Source organism: Chenopodium quinoa, unplaced genomic scaffold (genome assembly GCF_001683475.1).
Source record: "Chenopodium quinoa cultivar QQ74 unplaced genomic scaffold, ASM168347v1, whole genome shotgun sequence".
NCBI lineage: Eukaryota > Viridiplantae > Streptophyta > Magnoliopsida > Caryophyllales > Amaranthaceae > Chenopodium > Chenopodium quinoa.
Window position 1 is genome coordinate 3,614,866 of NW_018743977.1, and position 19,935 is coordinate 3,634,800.

Below are 19,935 nucleotides of genomic sequence, written 5' to 3' on the forward strand. Positions count from 1 at the left end.
CAACAACCCAACAGAGGCGCACATGACCGCCCGGGATGTGGTCACTCTAAATGCCACCCTTCCCGCATTTTTGGAAAAGCGCCGGGTTGGGGCCGGATGGGAGATTTTTGTGCCGCCTGTCGAGGCAACCGTCGTCTGGGATGACGACCTTGACCATGCCAATGATTATTTTGGCTTCTATGAGGCGGCGTTCAAAGCCGGCCTCCGGTTCCCTCTCCATAATATAATAAAGGCCATTCTAAGGGGTTACGACCTTGGCGTCTGGCAGCTAACACCCAACTCTTGGGTGAATATACTAGGATACATAGCCGCCTGCGAGATGCAGCACATAACGCCTAGCTTGGAGGCGTTTGCACATATGCACTACCTCAGCCATGCCCCTGGCGGCTGGAATGAGTGGTATACATTGACCACGCACCCGGAATTTATGATGACGCTTGACAAGCCGTCTAAGTGGAGCAGCTGGAAGAGCAAGTTTTACATGATATCTTCCCCCTCGCTGCAACTAAACCACCGGCTGCGTCGCTACAACACACACCCAGCTCTCCTTGGAAAGAAGTGTGCCCTTCCTAGAGTACCGGAAGAGGCTTGGAATCAAATAATGGAGACGGGTCTCTTCAAAAAGACCTCCTTGCCTTTGGATGATGGGATAGAAGTCATTGTCCCCAAAAACTGGGTCCCTCATCCGGGCTGGCTAAAGGACGAGGCGTTCCTTTCCGCCTCTGGCCTAAGCACAATGTTTAGCAAACGTATGTTGATTGTTAGCCGGCACTTTATTCCGTCTGTATCATGCTTGAATGGATTTTAACTTTTTGATTTTTATTCCTTGCAGAGAAAGGATTAGAGATGGTGCCACCTAAAAAGACACCGGCTAAGTCTGCTGCAGAGATCCGGAAGGATCAATTGGAGAAAAAGAGGGCCCAACTGGCGGCCATAGATGATGGGATAAACGCCGGTTGAGCTCTTTGACCGTTTGTATTGTTTGAAGCTTATTTTTTATATTAACCGGCTGTGTTGTTTTCCTTTTCAGACGGGGAGCAAGAATGTTCCTCGTTCTCTTAGACAGATGCTGAATAGACCGAGAGAGGAGCCCTCCTAGCCTGCTTCCAAAACAAGAAGGGTTTCGGCTGCCCCTGTCTCTACCGGAAGGCCGCTTGCGCCTGAGAGGCCTACCTAAGCAGGCAAAAGCCTGAAAGATCTTAGCTTAAGATCAGGGCCGGCTGAGGTTAGAAGGAGGGAGCCCGAAATTCCCTCAATCCGGGTGCTTGCTGTAGCATCTGGCTCCAATGCGGTTGGGGGTGGAGTGACCCCTCAACCTGAAAATCAAGGTACAACTCTCACCTTTGACCCCCCCTGGCCGCTTGGGCCTATGCGAGTCAAGTCCCAAGCCACCCAATCAGGGGATTCTTTAGGCAGCCGGCAGAATGTAGGTGCCGCCTATGCTCAGTACTTAACCAATAAATCTATTCATGCAGATGCCTCTTCTCGTTGGCCAGATCTCCAAAATCATGCCAAGAGAATGCTGAGGACCCTTACCCGGTCCGAGAAGGAGGCGGTGCCGGATATAAACCAGGTCAACATAGACTGCATCAACTCACTGCTCGCTGAGGTAATTGACCGATTGGGGTGCTTTTGTGCCACTTTATTCCTTTGCCGGTTGTAGCGTAATTGAAATACTAACCCCTTTCCGGCTGACTTTGCAGGTGATGTTGAGGGTGGATGGCATGAAAGTCCCCTTGCGGAAGAAGCAAAAGGAGCTAAGGGATGCCATTAGAAGGGCAGCCAAACTTATTGATGTTACCCAATATAACACCCTAATGTATGAAATCCAAACTAAAAGCCGGGAGATGAAACAGGAGGAGCTAATCAAGGAGCTCACGGCTGCTGCTGACACGGCCAACAAGAAAGCAGCCGACTTTGAACTCCAAGTCAAAAACCTCCAAGCTAATGTCAAAGCATTGGGGGATGCTGATAAGGAGAACACTGAGCTGCGGGCAGAGGTCAGCCGACTGAAGAATGAGTTGGCCCAAACCCAGGCGGACCATAAGGGGAAGCTGGAGGCTGAGCAAAACCGGCTGATTGCCGAGAATGAGCGCGACTGTGAAGAGTGCATGAAGATGGCCTGGTCTATGATCCATTCGGACACCGACTGGGCTTTCTTTGACCTGCGGTACAAATATGCCACTGAGGTGTTTGATGCCCAGGTTTTCGGAACAGAGAAGCCGGTTCCCTTTAAAGAATGGGCCGACATTGCCGAGGAGGAAGAGGAGGAGCAGACGGAAGATCAAATGTCGGGCGTGGCTAACGAAGCTCAAGCCCAGCAAACTCAAGATGCTCCTCCTTACGGCCAGGGCCAGCCGTCGCAGCATCAGCAACAGCAGCAGTAGTAGCTTAATTTGTTTCTTTCATTCTTTCTAATTCCAGCCTGCGAGCCGTGTAGTTTGCTTGTATCTCCTTTCCCCGGACATAGGTACGACTGGCAATCTTTTTAATATATTTTGCCGACTGAGTCGGTTTTGCCTTTGATATTATTTGCTTCAATTTTTGCAATTTTTGCTCGTACAAATCTTTTTCTTTTTGCAATTTGATTCGATACGTGCGGTATGCCGGATGCATTGGCTCTGCCTGCCCCTGGACGGTTGTTTGCTTAATATTATTCAACTCTAAGCAGGCAGCCGTCCATACAATTATCCGGACAAATAGATAGGCGGTCCTTGATCGTATTTAAAATAGAATTATTCTAAGTTGGATTAGCAGACAGTGCCGGCTAGGACCAACCTAGATTATTCTTTTAACCGGCTGTGGATTACTCTTTGGGTATCCGTCATTGCCGTTTGCTGGTATGCAGGCGGCCATTGGCCGAACGGATGTATGATAACCAAGTTATGGATTAAATGCTAAGGTTTTGACCTTGCTTAATTTAAGTTTGTAACCGACTGAAGTGCTTTTGTACAAAGACCGGTTACCTTCGACTAAGATTTTAGTTACCGTCTGTGTTGCTTTGGAGCAAATACCGGTTGTGTCTCGGTTTCAATTAATCATTCAAGCAGTCGTAAGTTATCTTTAACCTAGACCGTCGGTTAAAGCCGCTTAAGTTATGATTTATGGAACAATGAACCACCCAAAAAGGAGATGCTCTCTTCGACGAATTCACCCAGATGAGCGTCGCCGGTGGCCTGCTCATGTTGGAGCAGGCGGTTTGAAAACTATCCGGCCATTGTCCTTGTAAATAGCTGCTAAGTTTGATACTCAGCTTACGTCTACTCAGTTTAGAGCAGACGGTTGCCCGGTTGTGCATTGCACAGATGGAACTTTGTACAAAAGACGGTGAAAATAAAGCATTCTTTCATTAAAATACTCTATTTACAAAGATTTACAAGTCCTTAGAAGTAGTACTTTTTTCAAGTTATCTACGTTCCAGGGTCTGGCTAGCTGCCTACCGTCTGGAGTTTCCAGGCGGTAGGTGCCATCTAGAACAATGTCAATATTTTCACCAGCCGGCTGAGGACGAAGATCATCTGACCGCTCCCCGATCAGTGATTGCTATTGCTTTTCTTTTTTTACGGCCACCAGGTGCTCCGCCTTCCTCTTTTTGCCGGCTGCTTTGGGTGCAGGCGCGGCTTCTTTGAAGTCATCAAGGTCGATGGGCTCCTCGCCGGATATGTTAGATTAGGGGCCGAAACCAAATAATATGGCATATGAGCTGATTGTATCTCACTTTAATGTCTTGCTTAGTGCTGCTATGAAGAGAGGAATCTGGAGATGGGGGTTAAAGTTGCTGGACAAGATGGAAGCCAAAGGTTTGAAACCAAGAAGTAGGGAATGGAATGCTGTTCTTATAGCTTGTTCTAAGGCTTCGGAAGCTACTGCAGCTGTCGAAATATTCAAGAGAATGATAGAGAGAGGTGAAAAGCCAACTGTAATTTCATATGGAGCATTACTTAGTGCTCTCGAAAAAGGAAAATTATATGACGAGGCTGTACGGGTGTGGGAGCATATGCGTAAAATTGGCGTTGAACCCAACTTATATGCTTACACAATTATGGCTTCAGTTTATGTTGGACTTAGAAAATTTAATCTTGTTGACTATATCGTTCAAGAAATGGTCTCAATAGGTATCAACCCAACCGTTGTTACTTTCAATGCAATTATTAGTGTATGTACAAAGAATGGTCTGGCTGGCGCTGCTTACGAGTGGTTTCAACGCATGAGAAGTATGAGCATTGACCCAAATGAGATCACATATGATACGTTGATCAAGGCTCTTGCAAATGATGGTAAGCCTAGGTTAGCGTATGACTTATATTTGAGTGCGTTAAATGAGGATCTGAAGCCCTCTTTAAAGGCGTATGATGCCATATTACAATCCTCAAGAATACTTGGTGCTACTATCGATATAAGTGCTCTAGGACCTAGGCCTCCGGAGAAGAAGAAAAAGGTGCCAACCAAAAAGAACCAGTCAGAGTCCGGTACAGTGATTGATCTTCATAGCCAGAGTAATTCATTTGTTAGAGAGGAGACTCATGCACAAGAAGCAGCAAAATACCTGTAAAGTAACTAAATTAGTGCACTTCTGTACTACATGTATATCAAATTGTGCATTCTCTGATAAACATACTGAAGGAGTTTCCTTCTCTGGTATATTCTGTGTCACATGACATTTTTTGCCAAGTAATGGAAAATTGTATATGATGGAAAAACTTCTGATGTGAATTTTTTTTCATATCCATGTTTCTAATTAATGCCTTTAGGTATTTAACTTATATCATATACTTGTACTATTTGTGTATCTCTTACTGCTGTGCATATACTGGATCTTCTTGCTAATACTTAGTTTATGAATTGCTTAATTGATTCTGTAGTACAATCACTACGGTGCTGAGCTTATATTATGCATAATTGTTGTGATGTGTTTCTGAATTCGACATGTTTCTAGGCTATCCACTCTTGTGATAGAATTATATCATGCATTTTCTGCAAAATTTAACGTGTATTTCGAACAAGAGGGATTCTTATTTTCTTTTGATGATAGTTTGAACAGCCCTTTAGATGCAGAGAGTGTTGGACATTGTTTGTTAAACGCTTATCCTCTTGTACTGAAATTGAGCTTTGGGTCTGTGCTACAGTCCTCTATGTCAATAGATGACAACTACACTAGCTCTGAACTTGGGTGAAAATTGTGCCTACAGGTATCAGGTAGCTAATCTAGCTACGTTGTGGACGATTCTACAGTAGTTGAGCTCAGCCAACCGGGTTAGCGGAACTTTTGCTTGACAGTGGATGTGCGCTTGTAGATCAGCTCACATTGGCTGGTCGAACCCAGACACAGGCTGGGTTGAGGCTGCACCAGATTCACCAGCCATATATTAGTAATAGCCCGGGTGTTTGTTAGCTCATCTTCATAGAGCACCAATTTGGCTTATCGTTTCATAGAATCAGCATCACCACTCTCACCTCTATAGGTGTACTATTCTCTCCGTCTCAATTTATTTGTCCCACATCTTTTCAAAGAAATTTTTTTCTCTACTTTTTCTTGAGTTGGCCCCGATATTCACCTACTTTTTTACTCTTATATTTTTACTTTAAATCCCGTTTAAATGACTATGAAATAAGTAAATTAGGACGAAGAGAATAATGCAAGTTTGCAACTATAGACGGAGTAGTTATTGTTGTTTGCTATAAAAGGGGTGGAAAGGTAGAATGAGCCAATGAGGGAACATCATCATGAATCATGATTCATGTGAAAACGTTCTACCAATTTGATCTTTGAATGGGCTCCATCTAATTAATTATATATATGGAGGCCTCTATCACCGACATCAAGAAACAGATACATAGGAGATTACAACAATCTACCTAATGTATTGTAAATATTTAGCGTGCCTTATATATTGCCTTTAGGATTATGTTTAACATTTTCAGTATTTCCAAATTTTTGACGAGTTAGAGATAATTTTGTATCTGCATGTAACAATGTTGAAATAGATATACACGAATACTGAAAGAGTAGGATTAACATAAATGCTGATGATAATTACCTTTTTGACTTTGTACTCAAAAGTATACTTACCAATTAGCACGTTTGGATAGAAAGTTTAAAGTTGGTGAAATCATAAAAGTGATCCAATTTTGTTTTAAAGAAAAGTTATTCGTTTTACTCCAAAAGAAAAAGTGATCTGTTGCCCCTTCCTCAAAAAGGAAAAAATTTCCTAAAAAAAAAAAGAAAAAAATTAATCCATAAACCCTTTACAAGTTTACAATACGGATAGGGCTGGCAATCCCTGACCCGACCCGATATCACGACCCGAACTTGACCCGAAGTCACTGAGAGAAACCCAAACCCGACCCGACCCGAATAACCCGAATTCAACCCGATTTAACCCAAATTTCATATTTCGTAATAATATTAAGTTTTACACTATTTTTGATAGTTTCTAAACAAACCCGAAATCGACCTAAAATCTGACCCGAATCCGTCCTGCTGACCCGAATTGCCACCCCTAAATACGGAGTAGCCATAGTAGTATACTCCATGTCTCTATCTTACAATAACTGACACTTTTTTTATTTTTATTTTTATACTTAAACAACGCACAAATTTTACTAAACAATGTAACGAATTACAAAAGAAGAATAACCTTGTAATCCCTCCGTCCCATAATATAGTTCCTAGTTGTGTTTTTTCACGATATTTAAGAAATAGGAGGAGAAAGTGGAAGATGTACATTAATAAAAGTAAAAAGTACAATTATAGACAAAAGTTAGAGAGAAAAAGTTGAAAAAAGTACAGTGCATGTGCAAAATTCAAGGGTAATCTAGGAAGTACAATGAATAAAGTTAAAAAAAAATTGAGGGTATAATGGTCTTTACATACTATCCAATAATAGAAACAAAAACAACATTTTGGGTCTCCAAAATAGGAAAACAGGAACTATATTATGGGACAGAGGGAGTAATTTTTTTGTTTCAAACATTACAAGGTTATTTAAACAATTATATACTAACAAAGAATTTCATTTATAAACTAAACAAAATAATTTATCGGATCCTTTTCAAATCAGATCTTCAGATGCTTTTGTTCATAAAACTCTTTAATACACCTATTTCACATTAATCTATCGTGAACCGCTAATATTAAGATCACTATGTTTAAATGTTACTATTTTATAAGAAATTAAAGGCGTTATATTAATAAATAAAATCAATATATTAAAATACAGGTCATTTTGTAAAAATAAAAGGTTGTTGTTATATAACAGCACACTTTCTGTACGGCTGACAATACCGTGTGACTGCTTGTAAAAAAATGGAGTAACCGTTATAGCACTAACGGAGTAACCTCTATTATACTGACATATATAGTAACCTCTTATTATATCTATTGAGTAACTAACCCTTAAATAACAAAGTAACCCTTACAATATTGATAAAGTAACCCTAGTATAAGTGACCCCTTTTTAACCCTACAAAGTAACCCTTATAACATTACTCGGGTAATTACATGGTGGCTGCCCAGTGTGGCAAGCCACATATAAAAGTTAGTGATATTGTATAGATCTTAAGTTATTTATATATTTTATAATGAGAGTTTTAGTATATTGCTCAGTATGAATAATAAAGGTCATTAACTCACTACTCCCTCTGTTATTTTTAAATGCATCACTTGGTGATGCGCAGAGTTTTAGTAAAGTAATATAATAGTGTGAGTCGTCGCTGAATAATTTAATATTATAAAAGTAAGATGAGACCATGAAAGCGAAAGTATGTGAAGAAAGAGAGTAGATATTAATGATAAAAGAAAATAGAATAAAGTTATAAATATATAAGTGAAGCATTTAAAAAAAACACTCATTAAAGAAAAGTGATGCATTTAAAAAACCGATGTAGTATATTAAAATTAGGGTCACTAATCATCATATGCAACATAACTTCGGCTGCCCCGTGTGGCCCCTGAATCCTCGATTATATTGTGGCTCAGGTCCACCAAAGTTTTAATAAAGGTCATTAAATTATGTTAAAATTATGATCAATATGTTCAATATAACGTCACATGGTACGTGTAGATCTCAATTTCATAATAACCTGATCCACACAAGTTTTTTCTCATTTACTCAATCTTAAGTTTATGACCCTAAGTCAAACTTAAGTGGACAGTACGTATATCCAATCATTAATTGAGTTTAATCTACAACTCTTAAAAAGAGAGAAGTTCACCGTTAGACCTGTTATGAACAGTAACGAATTTCAATTTCCAATTTTGAACAGTGTCAATTTTGAACAGTAAATTTTGAACAGTAACGATTTTAACAGCACAACATTTGCTACAGGAGCAATTTGAACAACACAACATTTGCTTCAGCATTTGTTTTTCGGATTTGTACTTTCCTATTGTATTTGGCCTCTTTCCGAAACATTCTCATTATATATGTAGGTGGCTTTTTTGGGCTTTCCCTTAGGTTATTTCATTTACTGTTTATCTCTCTTCCGATTTTGTTTTTTCGTTCTTCTATTCTCTCATTCTATATATAATTGTCTTCTCTTTTTATAATTTAGATTTAGTTTTTCAAATTTGTGTTTTCGTTCTTCTATTATGTTTCCTGTTGGAGTTATATACAGGTTTGTTTTGTGGTTTTTTTGTTTCTTGGTATTGCATTTTGGATTTCATTGTTATGTATATTTGTAAGTGTTTGTTCGATTTTTCTTGGACTGGAGGTTTCGGTGATTTTTTGTTACTTCTGTTCAGTTGGACTTAATTTGTTTGTCTATTTTTATTGTTCATGGCCTTTGCGTTTGCATTGTTTTGGTTTGTTTGGTATTGGGGTTTATTACCTTGTTTTTTTTTGTCTTTGTGTTTCCTATTTCTCTGTATTTGTTTACTTTGTTTGGTAAATAGTACTTTCACTGGTCTGTGTTGTGATTTAAATCGATTATCATTCTAGATTGGTGTATTGTGTTGTGTTTCTCTGTATTTGTTTACTTTGTTTGGAAAATATTTTTTTTTTTGGGTTTGTGTTATGATTTAAATCGCTTACCATTCAGATTGGTGTGTTGTGTTGTGTTGATTTATATTTGTGTTCTGGTCTTTTATTTTGTACCATTCAGCTTGGTGTGTTGTGTTGTGTTGATTTATATTTGTGTTTTGGTCTTTTATTTTGTTTTTTCGCACCAAAGAATCGATTATCATTTTAGATTGATGTATTGTGTTGTGTTTCTCTGTGTTTGTTTACTTTGTTTGGTAAATACTATTTTTTTTGGTTTGTGTTGTGATTTGAATCGACTATCACTTAGATTGGTGTTGTGTGTTGTGTTGATTTATATTTGTGTTCTGGTCTTTTATTTTGTTTTTTCACACCAAAGAATAAATATTAACGACCAACAAATATTACAACAAACAACATAAAATTAAACTATTGGAAGGAAACTGTGAATTCGTCGGAAGTTATTGAAGATATCCATTAATGCGAGAAAGAAGAAGAAAGCAAAAGGTTTAGCTAAATCTGGGGAGACGAGGATCGAGAGATGGCCAAGAAGAAGAGAGAGAAAGGGAGGACAGGAGAAATAGAATTAAAGTTCGGCCGATTAAAAGAGGAAAGGTCTTTCGGCCGAAGAAAGGAGGAACAGGACAATATTGGCAATTGATTTTGCTAAAGCAATTGTTGTTCTGTTCACAGTGCTACTGTTCAAAATTGGCACTGTTCAAAATTGGAAATTGCAGAATACTTTATTATTCATAATTTGCAATTGATTTCGGGAGATGGCTAAGAAGAAGAGAGGGAAAGGAAGGATAGAAGAAATAGGAATAAAAGTTTGACTGGCTGCCGAAGGAAGGAAGATAAGGACAATGGAAAGGGGGAAAGCACAATACTCTACTGTTTATAATTGGCAATTGAACTGTTCAATACTGTCAATAATGAGTCTATCGGTGAACTCCTCTCTTTTTCAGATTTAAGAGAGAAGTTCACCGGTACTCTTATTGTGAACAGTAGCGATATCAATTGCCGATTATGAACAGCAGTAATTTCAATAGTATAACATTTGCTTCATCATTTGTTATTCGGATTTGTCCTTCTCTTTTATATTTGGCCTTTTACCGAAACGTTGTATATAGAAGCAAAAGGAAGAAACGTTCGGCTGGGTGCCGAAGCAATGAGTACATAAGGACAAAGGAAAGGGGAAAAGCATAATATTTTACTATTCATAATTGGCAATTGATTTCGCTGCTGTTCACAATGAGAGTAGCGGTGAACTTCTCTCTTAACTCTTACAAAGTGGGGAGTTCACCGGTAGACTCGTTATTGATAGTAATGAATAGTGCCAGTTTGGAGCGGCAGCAGTTTAAACAGTATAACATTTGCTTCGGCATTTGTTTTCCGGATTTTTCCTTCTTTTACACTGGGCTTTTTGCCGAAACATTCTCCTTCTATATATAGGCGGCTTTTTTTTGTTTTTCCTTAGGTTCTTTTCGTTTACCGTTTCTCTCTCTTTCAATTTTGTTTTTCCATTTATCTGTTTCTCGTTCTATATGTAAGTGCCTTTTCTTTGTATAATTTTGATTACTTTTCCTTTGGCGGTCACGTTGTGTATATGGTAAGAAAAATGAAATATAAAGTTATTGTTAATCTACGGTAATTGTAGATGCATATAAATAAAGGAGGATAACAACAAAGGAAAGGGGAGAAGCATAATACTTTGCTGTTCATTATATTGTCAGTAATAGATTGTGCCAATTTTGAACAGTAGCCGTTTGAACAGTATAACATTTGCTTCGACATTTGTTTTCCGGATTTGAATGAATCTACTGAAAATAAGGGAGACAAAAGGGAAAAGAGCATAGAAAAGTACTTCACCATGAGTAAAGAAGAAGAGGGTGAAAGGAAGGACAGGATAAAATGGAAATTAAGTTCGGCCGAATAAAAGAGGACAAGGATTTTGGCCGAAGAAAGGAGGAAAAGGATAAAATTGGCAATTGATTTCGCTGAAGCAAATGTTGTACTGTTCAAATTCCTACTGTTCAAACGATTTTTATAACTTGATTAATTTTTTCTTGGCGGCCACGTTGTGCTTATGGTAAGAAAAATGAAATATAAAGTTGTTGTTAATCTACGACAATTGTAGATGCATATTAGTTCTTATTTGTCTTAAACTATTTATTATGCTGGGCAATATAATGTGTTCTCTTATTTTGTTTTTGGCACAGTATAGGTACCGTTAAACACGGGACAATAGCTGATAAGTATATCTTTCCAACAGAATACTATGCCTACATATTGCAACTGAGGCCTTTAAATGTCCTCCTTAGAAGTGGAAGATGTTCTCAGCAATTTGTTGTGGACATGTATGTGAAGATCGAAAATTCAAGACTTGATTATTTGCGGAACAATCAAGAAATCATTGGATCTTATTTTTATCAGGGTATCCTTGATAGTGTGACACGTGGAGAGGCAGATGCTTCGAAGATTGGATATCTTGTTGTTTTACTTGCGTCGTTTATTGGGTGTGCTAGAGTTCTAAAACGCCGTTATCTAAATGTAATGGTATTAGTTCAAAGATTTGGGAAACCGGATTTGTTTATTACTATGACATGTAATGCAAATTGGGCCGAAATAAAGTGTAACTTATAAGCAAATTGGGCCAAAATAAAGTGTAACTTATAACCTGGAGAGAAAGCTCAGGATAGGTTGGATATAGTGGTCTGTATATTTCTGTGAATAGGAACACATTTCGGATTTCCAGTTTTGAACAGTGCCATTTTTTAACATTATCATCTTGAACAGTACAACATTTGCTTCAGCATTTGTTTGTCGGATTTGTACTCCTATATTACATTCGGGGTTTTTCCGAAACATTATCTTTTTACATTTAGGCAGCTTCTTTTGGTTCTTCCTTAGGTTCTTTTCATTTCCTGTTTCTGTTTCTTACGATTTTGTTTTTCCGTTGATGTCTAGGATTTGTAGTTATGTTTTTGTAGTGGTTTTTGTACATTTATAAATTGTTTCTGCAACCCTATTGAAGCGGCCGCAAATCCAAACACCGCAAGCAAAATCGCACCAAAGAACAAACGTTAACGATCAACAAATAATACAACAAATTGAAGCAAAACTGAAAATTAGACTATTAGAGGTAAATTATGCATTCACTGGAAGATATTGAAGATATCATTTCAAATTTACCGATGACTGTTGGAATTAGGCAGCCATTAATGTGAAGAGGAATAAAAAAGTAACAGGTTCAGCTAAATCTGGGGAGACGATGATCGAGAGATGGCTAGAAAGAAGAGATAGAAAGGAAGGATAGTAGAGATCAGCAGATAAGTTCGGTTGGGTGCCGAAGAAAGGAGGATAACGACAAAGAAAAGGGGATAGGCACAATACACTACCGTTCATAATTGGCTATTCATTTCGCTGCTGTTCATAATTGGCAATTGATTTCACTGTTGTTCACAATGGGGGTACCGGTGAACTTCTCTCTTAACTCTTAAAAAGAGAGGATTCCAACCGTATTCTAATTTCGGCTGGGTGCCGAAGAAAGGAGGATAATCACAAAAGAAAGGGGAAAAGCATAATACATTACTGTTCACAATTGGTTATTGATTTCAACGGTTGACTTATTATTGACAATATTTAACTGTGCCAATTTTGAACAGTAGTAATTTGAACAATATAACATTTCCTTCAGTATTTGTTTTTTGGATTTGTTCTTGCATATTACATTCAGGTTCTTGCTGAAACATTTTCTATCTATATATAGGCGGCCCTTTTTTTCCCTTAGGTTCTTTTCATTTTTTATTTCTCTCTCTTCCGAATTTGTTTTTTCCGTTAATCTATTCCCTCACTCTATATATAATTGCCTTCTCTTTCTGTAGTTTTAATTTATTTTTCCAAATTTGTGTTTTCGTTCTTCTATTGCATTTGCTGTTGGAGTTATACACGGGTTTGTGTTGTGGGTTTTTTTTTTTGGCATTGCAATTTCGATTTCATTGTTGTTTATATTTGTTAGTGTTTGTTTGAATTTTATAATTTGATCAGTTTTTTCTTAGTGGCCATGTTGTGGAGATGGTAAGAAAAATGAAATGTGGAGTTGTTGTTAATCCACGACAATTATAGATGTTTGGTTTGGATAAGTAGTTGATGTCGGTGTTTTGCAGTTGTGTTTTTTTAGTGGTTTTTTAACATTTTGAAGTTATCAACTGGTTGTTACTAATCATGGGTTTTCTTGTTTTATTACGTGTTTTTAGCCTGTATAGATTATCGGAGTTTTATCTGATATCATGTTTATACATTCTCTATCATTCTTCTTTACCTGTTGGTGTGGTTATGTTGGAGTACGAATACAGGAAATATGCGTATATTTATAATCTGATCGCTTTTTTTTTGGCCGAAATGTTGTATAGATGGTGAGAAAAAAAAACTGCAGTTGTTGTTAGTCCAGGGCAGTTTCCTGAAAGTGAGTCTGCTCGGTTGTCGACAGAAGAGAGTCGAGATGTAACACCTGGCATTTCAGCGACAGGGATAGCTGTTGACTTGGGTGAATATCCTTTGATGGACTTATGTATGCTTAAGGGGTTAAGGCGGGAACAGAATATGAATGGAAAAGATGAATCAAATGTTGATGTTTCTATCATGCCTGGTAGGGATAGTGTTACGTTACTTGTGGATGAGCAACCAAGAATTGTAACAGATGCTGAAAATTTAAATGAAGAGTTTACTCAAACTCATTCGGTAAATTTGCTGCCTGTGCGAATTGTGGGACACAGGGGATCTAGAAAAAGGGATAGGCCTATTGTTCACTTAGGTCAAATTTCATCCAATGAGTTATCCATTCAGTCGAAAAAAACAACTTGTAGGAACGGGTGGTTTCGGTAGTGGGCCCATTTTAGATTCGCTGAATGTTTGTCACCAAGGGGAAGGAACTAAATGTAACGTTGTTCAAATTTCGGGAGATAATGTTTCTGTTAAAGGCCAAATGGAAGTTGATGTCTTGGCTGCATGTTCTGAGAATTATGTTACAATGGGTATAGAAGAACAGATGAATTTTGCTGTGGGAGTCGAAAATATGATTACACATAAAGGACCTAAAAAAAGGAAGATTAGGCCTATTATCGATTAGGAGTTAATTCGTCAGAAACGGTGATGTCGTTGCCGACGAATTTCCCGTCGAGCAGTCGACCGGTTGGAGGCGAGGGTAGGCGAATCCCAGTTTTTTCCGATGGTCATAAGGATGGGGAAGAAACTATATATAATGCTCTTCAAGTTTCGGCAGATGTCGTCACAAAAAAGGGTCAACTGGGTGTTGATGTATTGGTTACGTCTACAGAGGAAAACGCTGTGTTGGTTATGGACAATAATCCGATAAATGGTCGCCATGTGGATACAGATGCTGAAAGTTTGCGGCCAGCACATGGACACCTGTTTGCTGATTGTTTTGAGGTGCCTATTCAAGATTGTGAAGAAGTGTAAGTCTTCGTGTTTGTCGTCAGCATTGTGGATATACTCCGATTCAGACTATGATTATGGTATTTATTTGTATTTATTGATGTTTATGTTCTTTTATAGAAAAAAATCCAGGAGTAATTGGAAGCCGTGTAATGCAGGTAATATTGTTTAACATTGTGTGAAAGCATTATTTCGGAAAAGTGAGTATTATAAACGTGTTCATATGATCTATGATGTATGGAATTTATATCGCGTTTTTTTGTTTTGTTTTCCAATTTCGAACAGGAAATTTTTCGGCATTGCCGTATTCCGACGCGACATGGCATACTGTGCCAGTTGAAGTTTGTGAGACGTTGTAAGTTTTTGATGCTCTTCTCCTTTATGTGATGTATTATTTGAAATTAATATATATTATGGTTTTTTTGTAGATATGAATAAAAAAACGGAAAGAACGTGATATTCATTTTTTTTTATCTGCCAACAAACGAAAAAAAATTCAACAACGTAAGAGCAAAAGATCTCTGTTCTTTGCACAGTCTGCGTCTGCCAAAAACCCCGGTTTAAAAGGTATTGTTATGGTTTTTTTATAATATAAGAATTAACTATTGTTTGTGATATTTGGAATGAATCTAAATGTATTTGTTTTTTTTTTTTTCAAAAACGTTTTTCCCACGTTTCGGCAGTGACACCACTCGCAATCATTGGTGAAAACCTTCCAGTTGGCCCTCTTGTGCTTGATAGTGCTTCGTGTTGTTTGTATTGTAATGCCAAGAAATTCATGTATGAAACTCCGAGTTTCTGCTGTTGTGGCGGACAGGTTGTGGTTGCAGCCAATCAATTTCTTGATGAGTTATGCCAATTATATTTATCAGAAGAGGAAGACGCTAAACATTTCAAGCAATACAGCCGAATGTATAACAATCTCTTTGCTTATAGTTCTATACGCGGTAAAACGGAATCGACTACATATAAGGGGATATATTTATTTAAAATGCATGGGCAAGTATATCATTCTGTTCCAGATCTTCTGCCTGATGATGGTAGCCCTAAATTTATGCAGCTCTATTTTTATGATGGCCAACACGAAGTTCAGAATCGAGTGAATTGTTTTCCTGAGGTACGGGAGGATATTATTCGTATATTAATGAAGATTACTGAAATAAATCCATATGCAAGATTTTTTAGATCGTTGAGGGAAATAGAGATAGATGAAGACACGCAGATAGTATTATCTCAAAATCCTGTTTCGGATCAACGTGTTTATAACGCACCTGTTTCTGATGAAGTTGCTGCAGTGTGGCCAGATGGTGCGTCTTCAAGTCAGATTAGCACTCCACATATTATTGTGCATGGAAAGTCTACCCAAACTCATCAGATTTGTCATTATTATGGGTGCTATGATCCATTACAATACCCGTTATTATTCCCTTTTGGTGAATGTGGATGGACTCAGAATCTTAAGAAGCGAAATGTTGGTGGGAAAAGTCGTACACAACAAGTTCCGGATCCTATTCATTCCTGTACAGTTCATACCGTGCAGAATTTCTTAGACGAAGAAGAATCACGCAGGTGTTTGTTATTTATGCATATTAGTTCGAATTTGTTTTAAACTATTTATTATGCTTGGCAATTTAATGCGTTTTCTTATTTATTTTTGGCAAAATATAGGGACTGTTAAACACAGGACAAGAGCTGATAAGTATATCTCTCCAAGAGAATACTATGCTTATATATTACAAATGAGGCCTTCGAACATGCTCCTTAGAAGTGGAAGATGTTTTCAACAATTTGTTGTGGACATGTATGTGAAGATCGAAAATTCAAGACTCGATTATTTGCGGAACAATCAAGATATCATTAGAGCCGATCTTTATCAAGGTATTCTTGATAGTGTGACAGATGGAGAGACAGATGCTTCAAAGGTTGGACATCTTGTTGTTTTACCTCCGTCATTTAATGGATGTCCTAGAGATCTAAAACGCCGGTATCTAAATGCAATGGCTTTAGTTCAAAGATATGGGAAACCGAATTTGTTTATTACCATGACATGTAATGCAAATTGGCCTGAAATAAAGTGTGAATTACAGCCTGGAGAGAAAGCTCAGGATAGACCAGATATAGTGGCCCGGATATTTCGTGCAAAATTGTTGGCATTAAAAAAACAAATTAAAAAAGAAAGAATTTTTGGTGAAGTGGCTGCAATGATCTATGTTGTTGAGTTTCAAAAAAGAGGATTACCACATGCACATTTTTTAATAATACTGAATCGTGATTTCAAGATAAGAGGGCCATCTGAGTATGATAAGTTTGTTTGTGCTGAAATCCCATCGTTTTATAATCCTCGTCTTCGTAAAATTGTCTTGACTCATATGATGCATGGGCCTTGTGGGAAGCTGAATCCTAAGTGTCCTTGTATGAGAATGGATGGGAAAAAAATGATCTGCAAAAATGGATATCCAAAAGATTATAATTCAGAGGCAGCAAACAACAAAGATGGGTATCCTGTATATAGGAGAAGTCCAACAGGAGAAAAAGTAAAGGTCCGAAGGGCTGAGTTAAATAATCAGTGGGTAGTACCCTATAATCCATATTTATTACTTATGTTTGATTGTCATATAAATGTTGAGGTTTGTTCAACTATTAAATCTGTGAAATATTTATATAAATATGTTTATAAAGGGCATGATCGAATATCATTTAAGATATCTGCTACAAATGAAAAAAAAAAATCGATGAAATAGAACAATTTCACTCTGGCAGGTTGGTATTGAGTGCTTTATTTACATATTTAGTTCACATTTCTTTATATTATGATATTATGGTTACAAATATTACATTTGAATTTTGTTGTTTGAAATTGTAGGTGGGTATCTTCATGTGAGGGAATATGGCGAATATTTGGTTTTGATTTATTTGAAATTTTTCCTCCTGTTATGCCATTACCAGTGCATCTTCCAAACATGCAATCCATTGCTGTAAGACCATTTGAAAATCTTAGACGAGTTGTTAGAGATCCTAAGCGCGCACGTACACCTTTAACGGAGTACTTTGCAGTTAATGCGACAGTTGATGGTGGTGTTAACCTTCTATACAGTGATTTTCCAGAACACTACACATGGAATTCAAATGTGAAAAAATGGAAAGACCGAAAAAATGCACTCACTATTGTTGGTAGAATATCCTTTGTCTTGCCTGCCGAAGGTGAACGTTATTATCTTCGACTATTGTTACTTAATGTACGAAATTCAACTTCGTTTACAGACTTACGTACAGTTGACAATTATGTTTGTGCTACATTTCAAGAAACTGCTAAACGGCTAGGCCTTTTGGAGGATGATGATGTTGCATCCATTTGTCTAACTGAAGCTGCAGAGATACAATTACCGTGTGCTTTGAGACGGCTGTTTGCAACAATACTGATATTTTGCAAGCCCAGTGATCCAGCATTTTTATGGGAAAAGTATTATGCCTCATTGTCAGAAGATTATAGGTACCAGTTTAAAGATTGTCCCGGAAAAGTTAAACAACTCACTGTTAGTTTATTAGAGCAACATCTTGAATCAATGGGTAAATCACTGAAAACATTTGGGCTGGATCATCGGGCCTATAATGTCAGTGACGAGTTTAGGAAAACGAGAGACATAGCAGATGCTTTGAATACACCTATTCCTGAAGAATATATAAATTCACGATCACGGTTGAATGCGGCTCAACTGAATGCATTTGATGTTATAATGAATCACGTGAAGGAGGGAAAGGGAGGTGCTTTCTTCATTGATGGACCAGGCGGCGCGGGTAAGACTTTTTTATACAATTGTTTATATGCAGAAATCCGAATGATGAATAAAATTGTACTGCCCACTGCGTCATCTGGAATAGCTGCATCAAATCTACATTCAGGCAGAACAGCTCATTCAAGATTTAAAATACCTGTTGATCATGAGAGTTGTTTTACGTGTGATGTGCCAAAACAAGGTAGTTTAGCACAATTATTAAAAGAGGCAGCTTTAATTATCTGGGATGAGGCTTCTATGGCGAATAAAGCGAATTTACAAGCACTTGATTTGTTGTTACAAGATATATGTGAAAATACGACACTTTTTGGTGGTAAACTTATCATTTTCGGCGGAGATTTTAGGCAGGTTTTACTGGTTGTACCCTAAAAGTTATTAAGACAGGCTGTTGAATCGAGCATTATCGCTTCATATATCTGGCCATCTTTGAAAAGATTTAAGTTAACAGAAAATCAGAGAGCTCGTGAAGATCCAACATTCTGTGCGTTTTTGTTATCTCTTGGTAATGGTGAATTACAGACAAATGAGCGTGGATATGTAGAGCTTCCTAATGGAATGGTACATCATTTGGAGATTGACAGGGATCCTATTTTGGAGATTATAAAAGCTACTTTCCCAGAAGTTGAGAAAGGAACGATTACATCAGACATCTTTGCAGATAGAGCAATCTTAACTCCGATGAATGATGATGTGGATACGGTCAATTCGGTTCTGATTGAACAGTTTCCAGGAAATAAGGTGATTTACAAGAGTTTTGATGCAATGCTCAACGATACTTGCAATATCTATCCATCAGAGTTTGTAAATAAGCTTTGTCCAGGAGGAATGAGTCCTCATGAGCTTGCGCATAAAAAAGACTGCCCTGTGATTTTGCTACGTAATATAATGCCTTCGGATGGTCTCTGTAATGGGACGAGATTGATTTGCAAGATTTTTCAGCCCAACGTTATCGTCTGTGAAATTTCTGTTGGTCAATATAAAGGGAAAACTATTTTTTTGCATCGAGCAACTTTACGCCCTCCAACAAATAGCAGATATCCATTCACTTTTGAAAGGAAACAGTTCCCAATTAAATTATGTTTTGCTATGACGATTAATAAGTCACAAGGACAAACACTGAATCAGGTTTCGGTCTATCTTCCTCGACCGTGTTTTGCACATGGTCAACTGTATGTGGCTTTATCTCGGGAAACAAAGGCTAAAAATGTTGTTGTTTATACAATGAAACCGCCAGATGGGTATCACGTCAACTCGGTTAGAAATTTAGTGTCCTTTGACATTTTGAAGTATTCAAAAGTTGTTTAACTTCAAACATGTTTGTTATTGTATAATGGCATTTTTGCAGATGTTGTAATCTTTTTTCTTTAAAAAATACTATACTAATTATAGCAAACGTTAATGTGTTCTACAAAATAGTATAATTACAAATATTGATATAAAGTTGTATTTCTTTTCATAATTGTCAATAAGTTATGTTCCATTTAAAGCATTCGTTATGTTAACATCATTTGTATTTTTTTAACAAAATTAATGTTGTAGATGTTATATACTCTGATTCGGGAATTATGTAGATCTATCACATACGAATTTGTGTAAATATGTTTACTTACCGTATATATTAAACTTCTTTTAAATTGTTTTTAAAAATTAGTTAGAGATCAACGTATTATTGTTGCAATTAACATATATTACAGTTAATTGGAAGTTTA

At 37.5% G+C, this 19,935-nt stretch overlaps 1 protein-coding gene and 1 pseudogene across 1 annotated transcript; both read left to right on the forward strand.

Annotated features, from left to right (window-relative positions):
* Positions 1 to 3,643: 3,643 nt before the first annotated feature.
* Positions 3,644 to 4,768, forward strand: LOC110689900 (annotated as a pseudogene).
* A 9,361-nt stretch (positions 4,769 to 14,129) lies between these two features.
* On the forward strand, positions 14,130 to 19,580 carry LOC110689901. Its single transcript, XM_021866728.1, has 8 exons — positions 14,130 to 14,452; positions 14,553 to 14,590; positions 14,718 to 14,777; positions 15,116 to 16,003; positions 16,101 to 16,998; positions 17,296 to 18,574; positions 18,746 to 19,480; positions 19,572 to 19,580. The coding sequence occupies exons 1-8, from the start codon at positions 14,130 to 14,132 to the stop codon at positions 19,578 to 19,580; spliced, it is 4,230 nt and encodes a 1,409-aa protein (XP_021722420.1).
* The last annotated feature ends 355 nt before the right edge of the window (positions 19,581 to 19,935 follow it).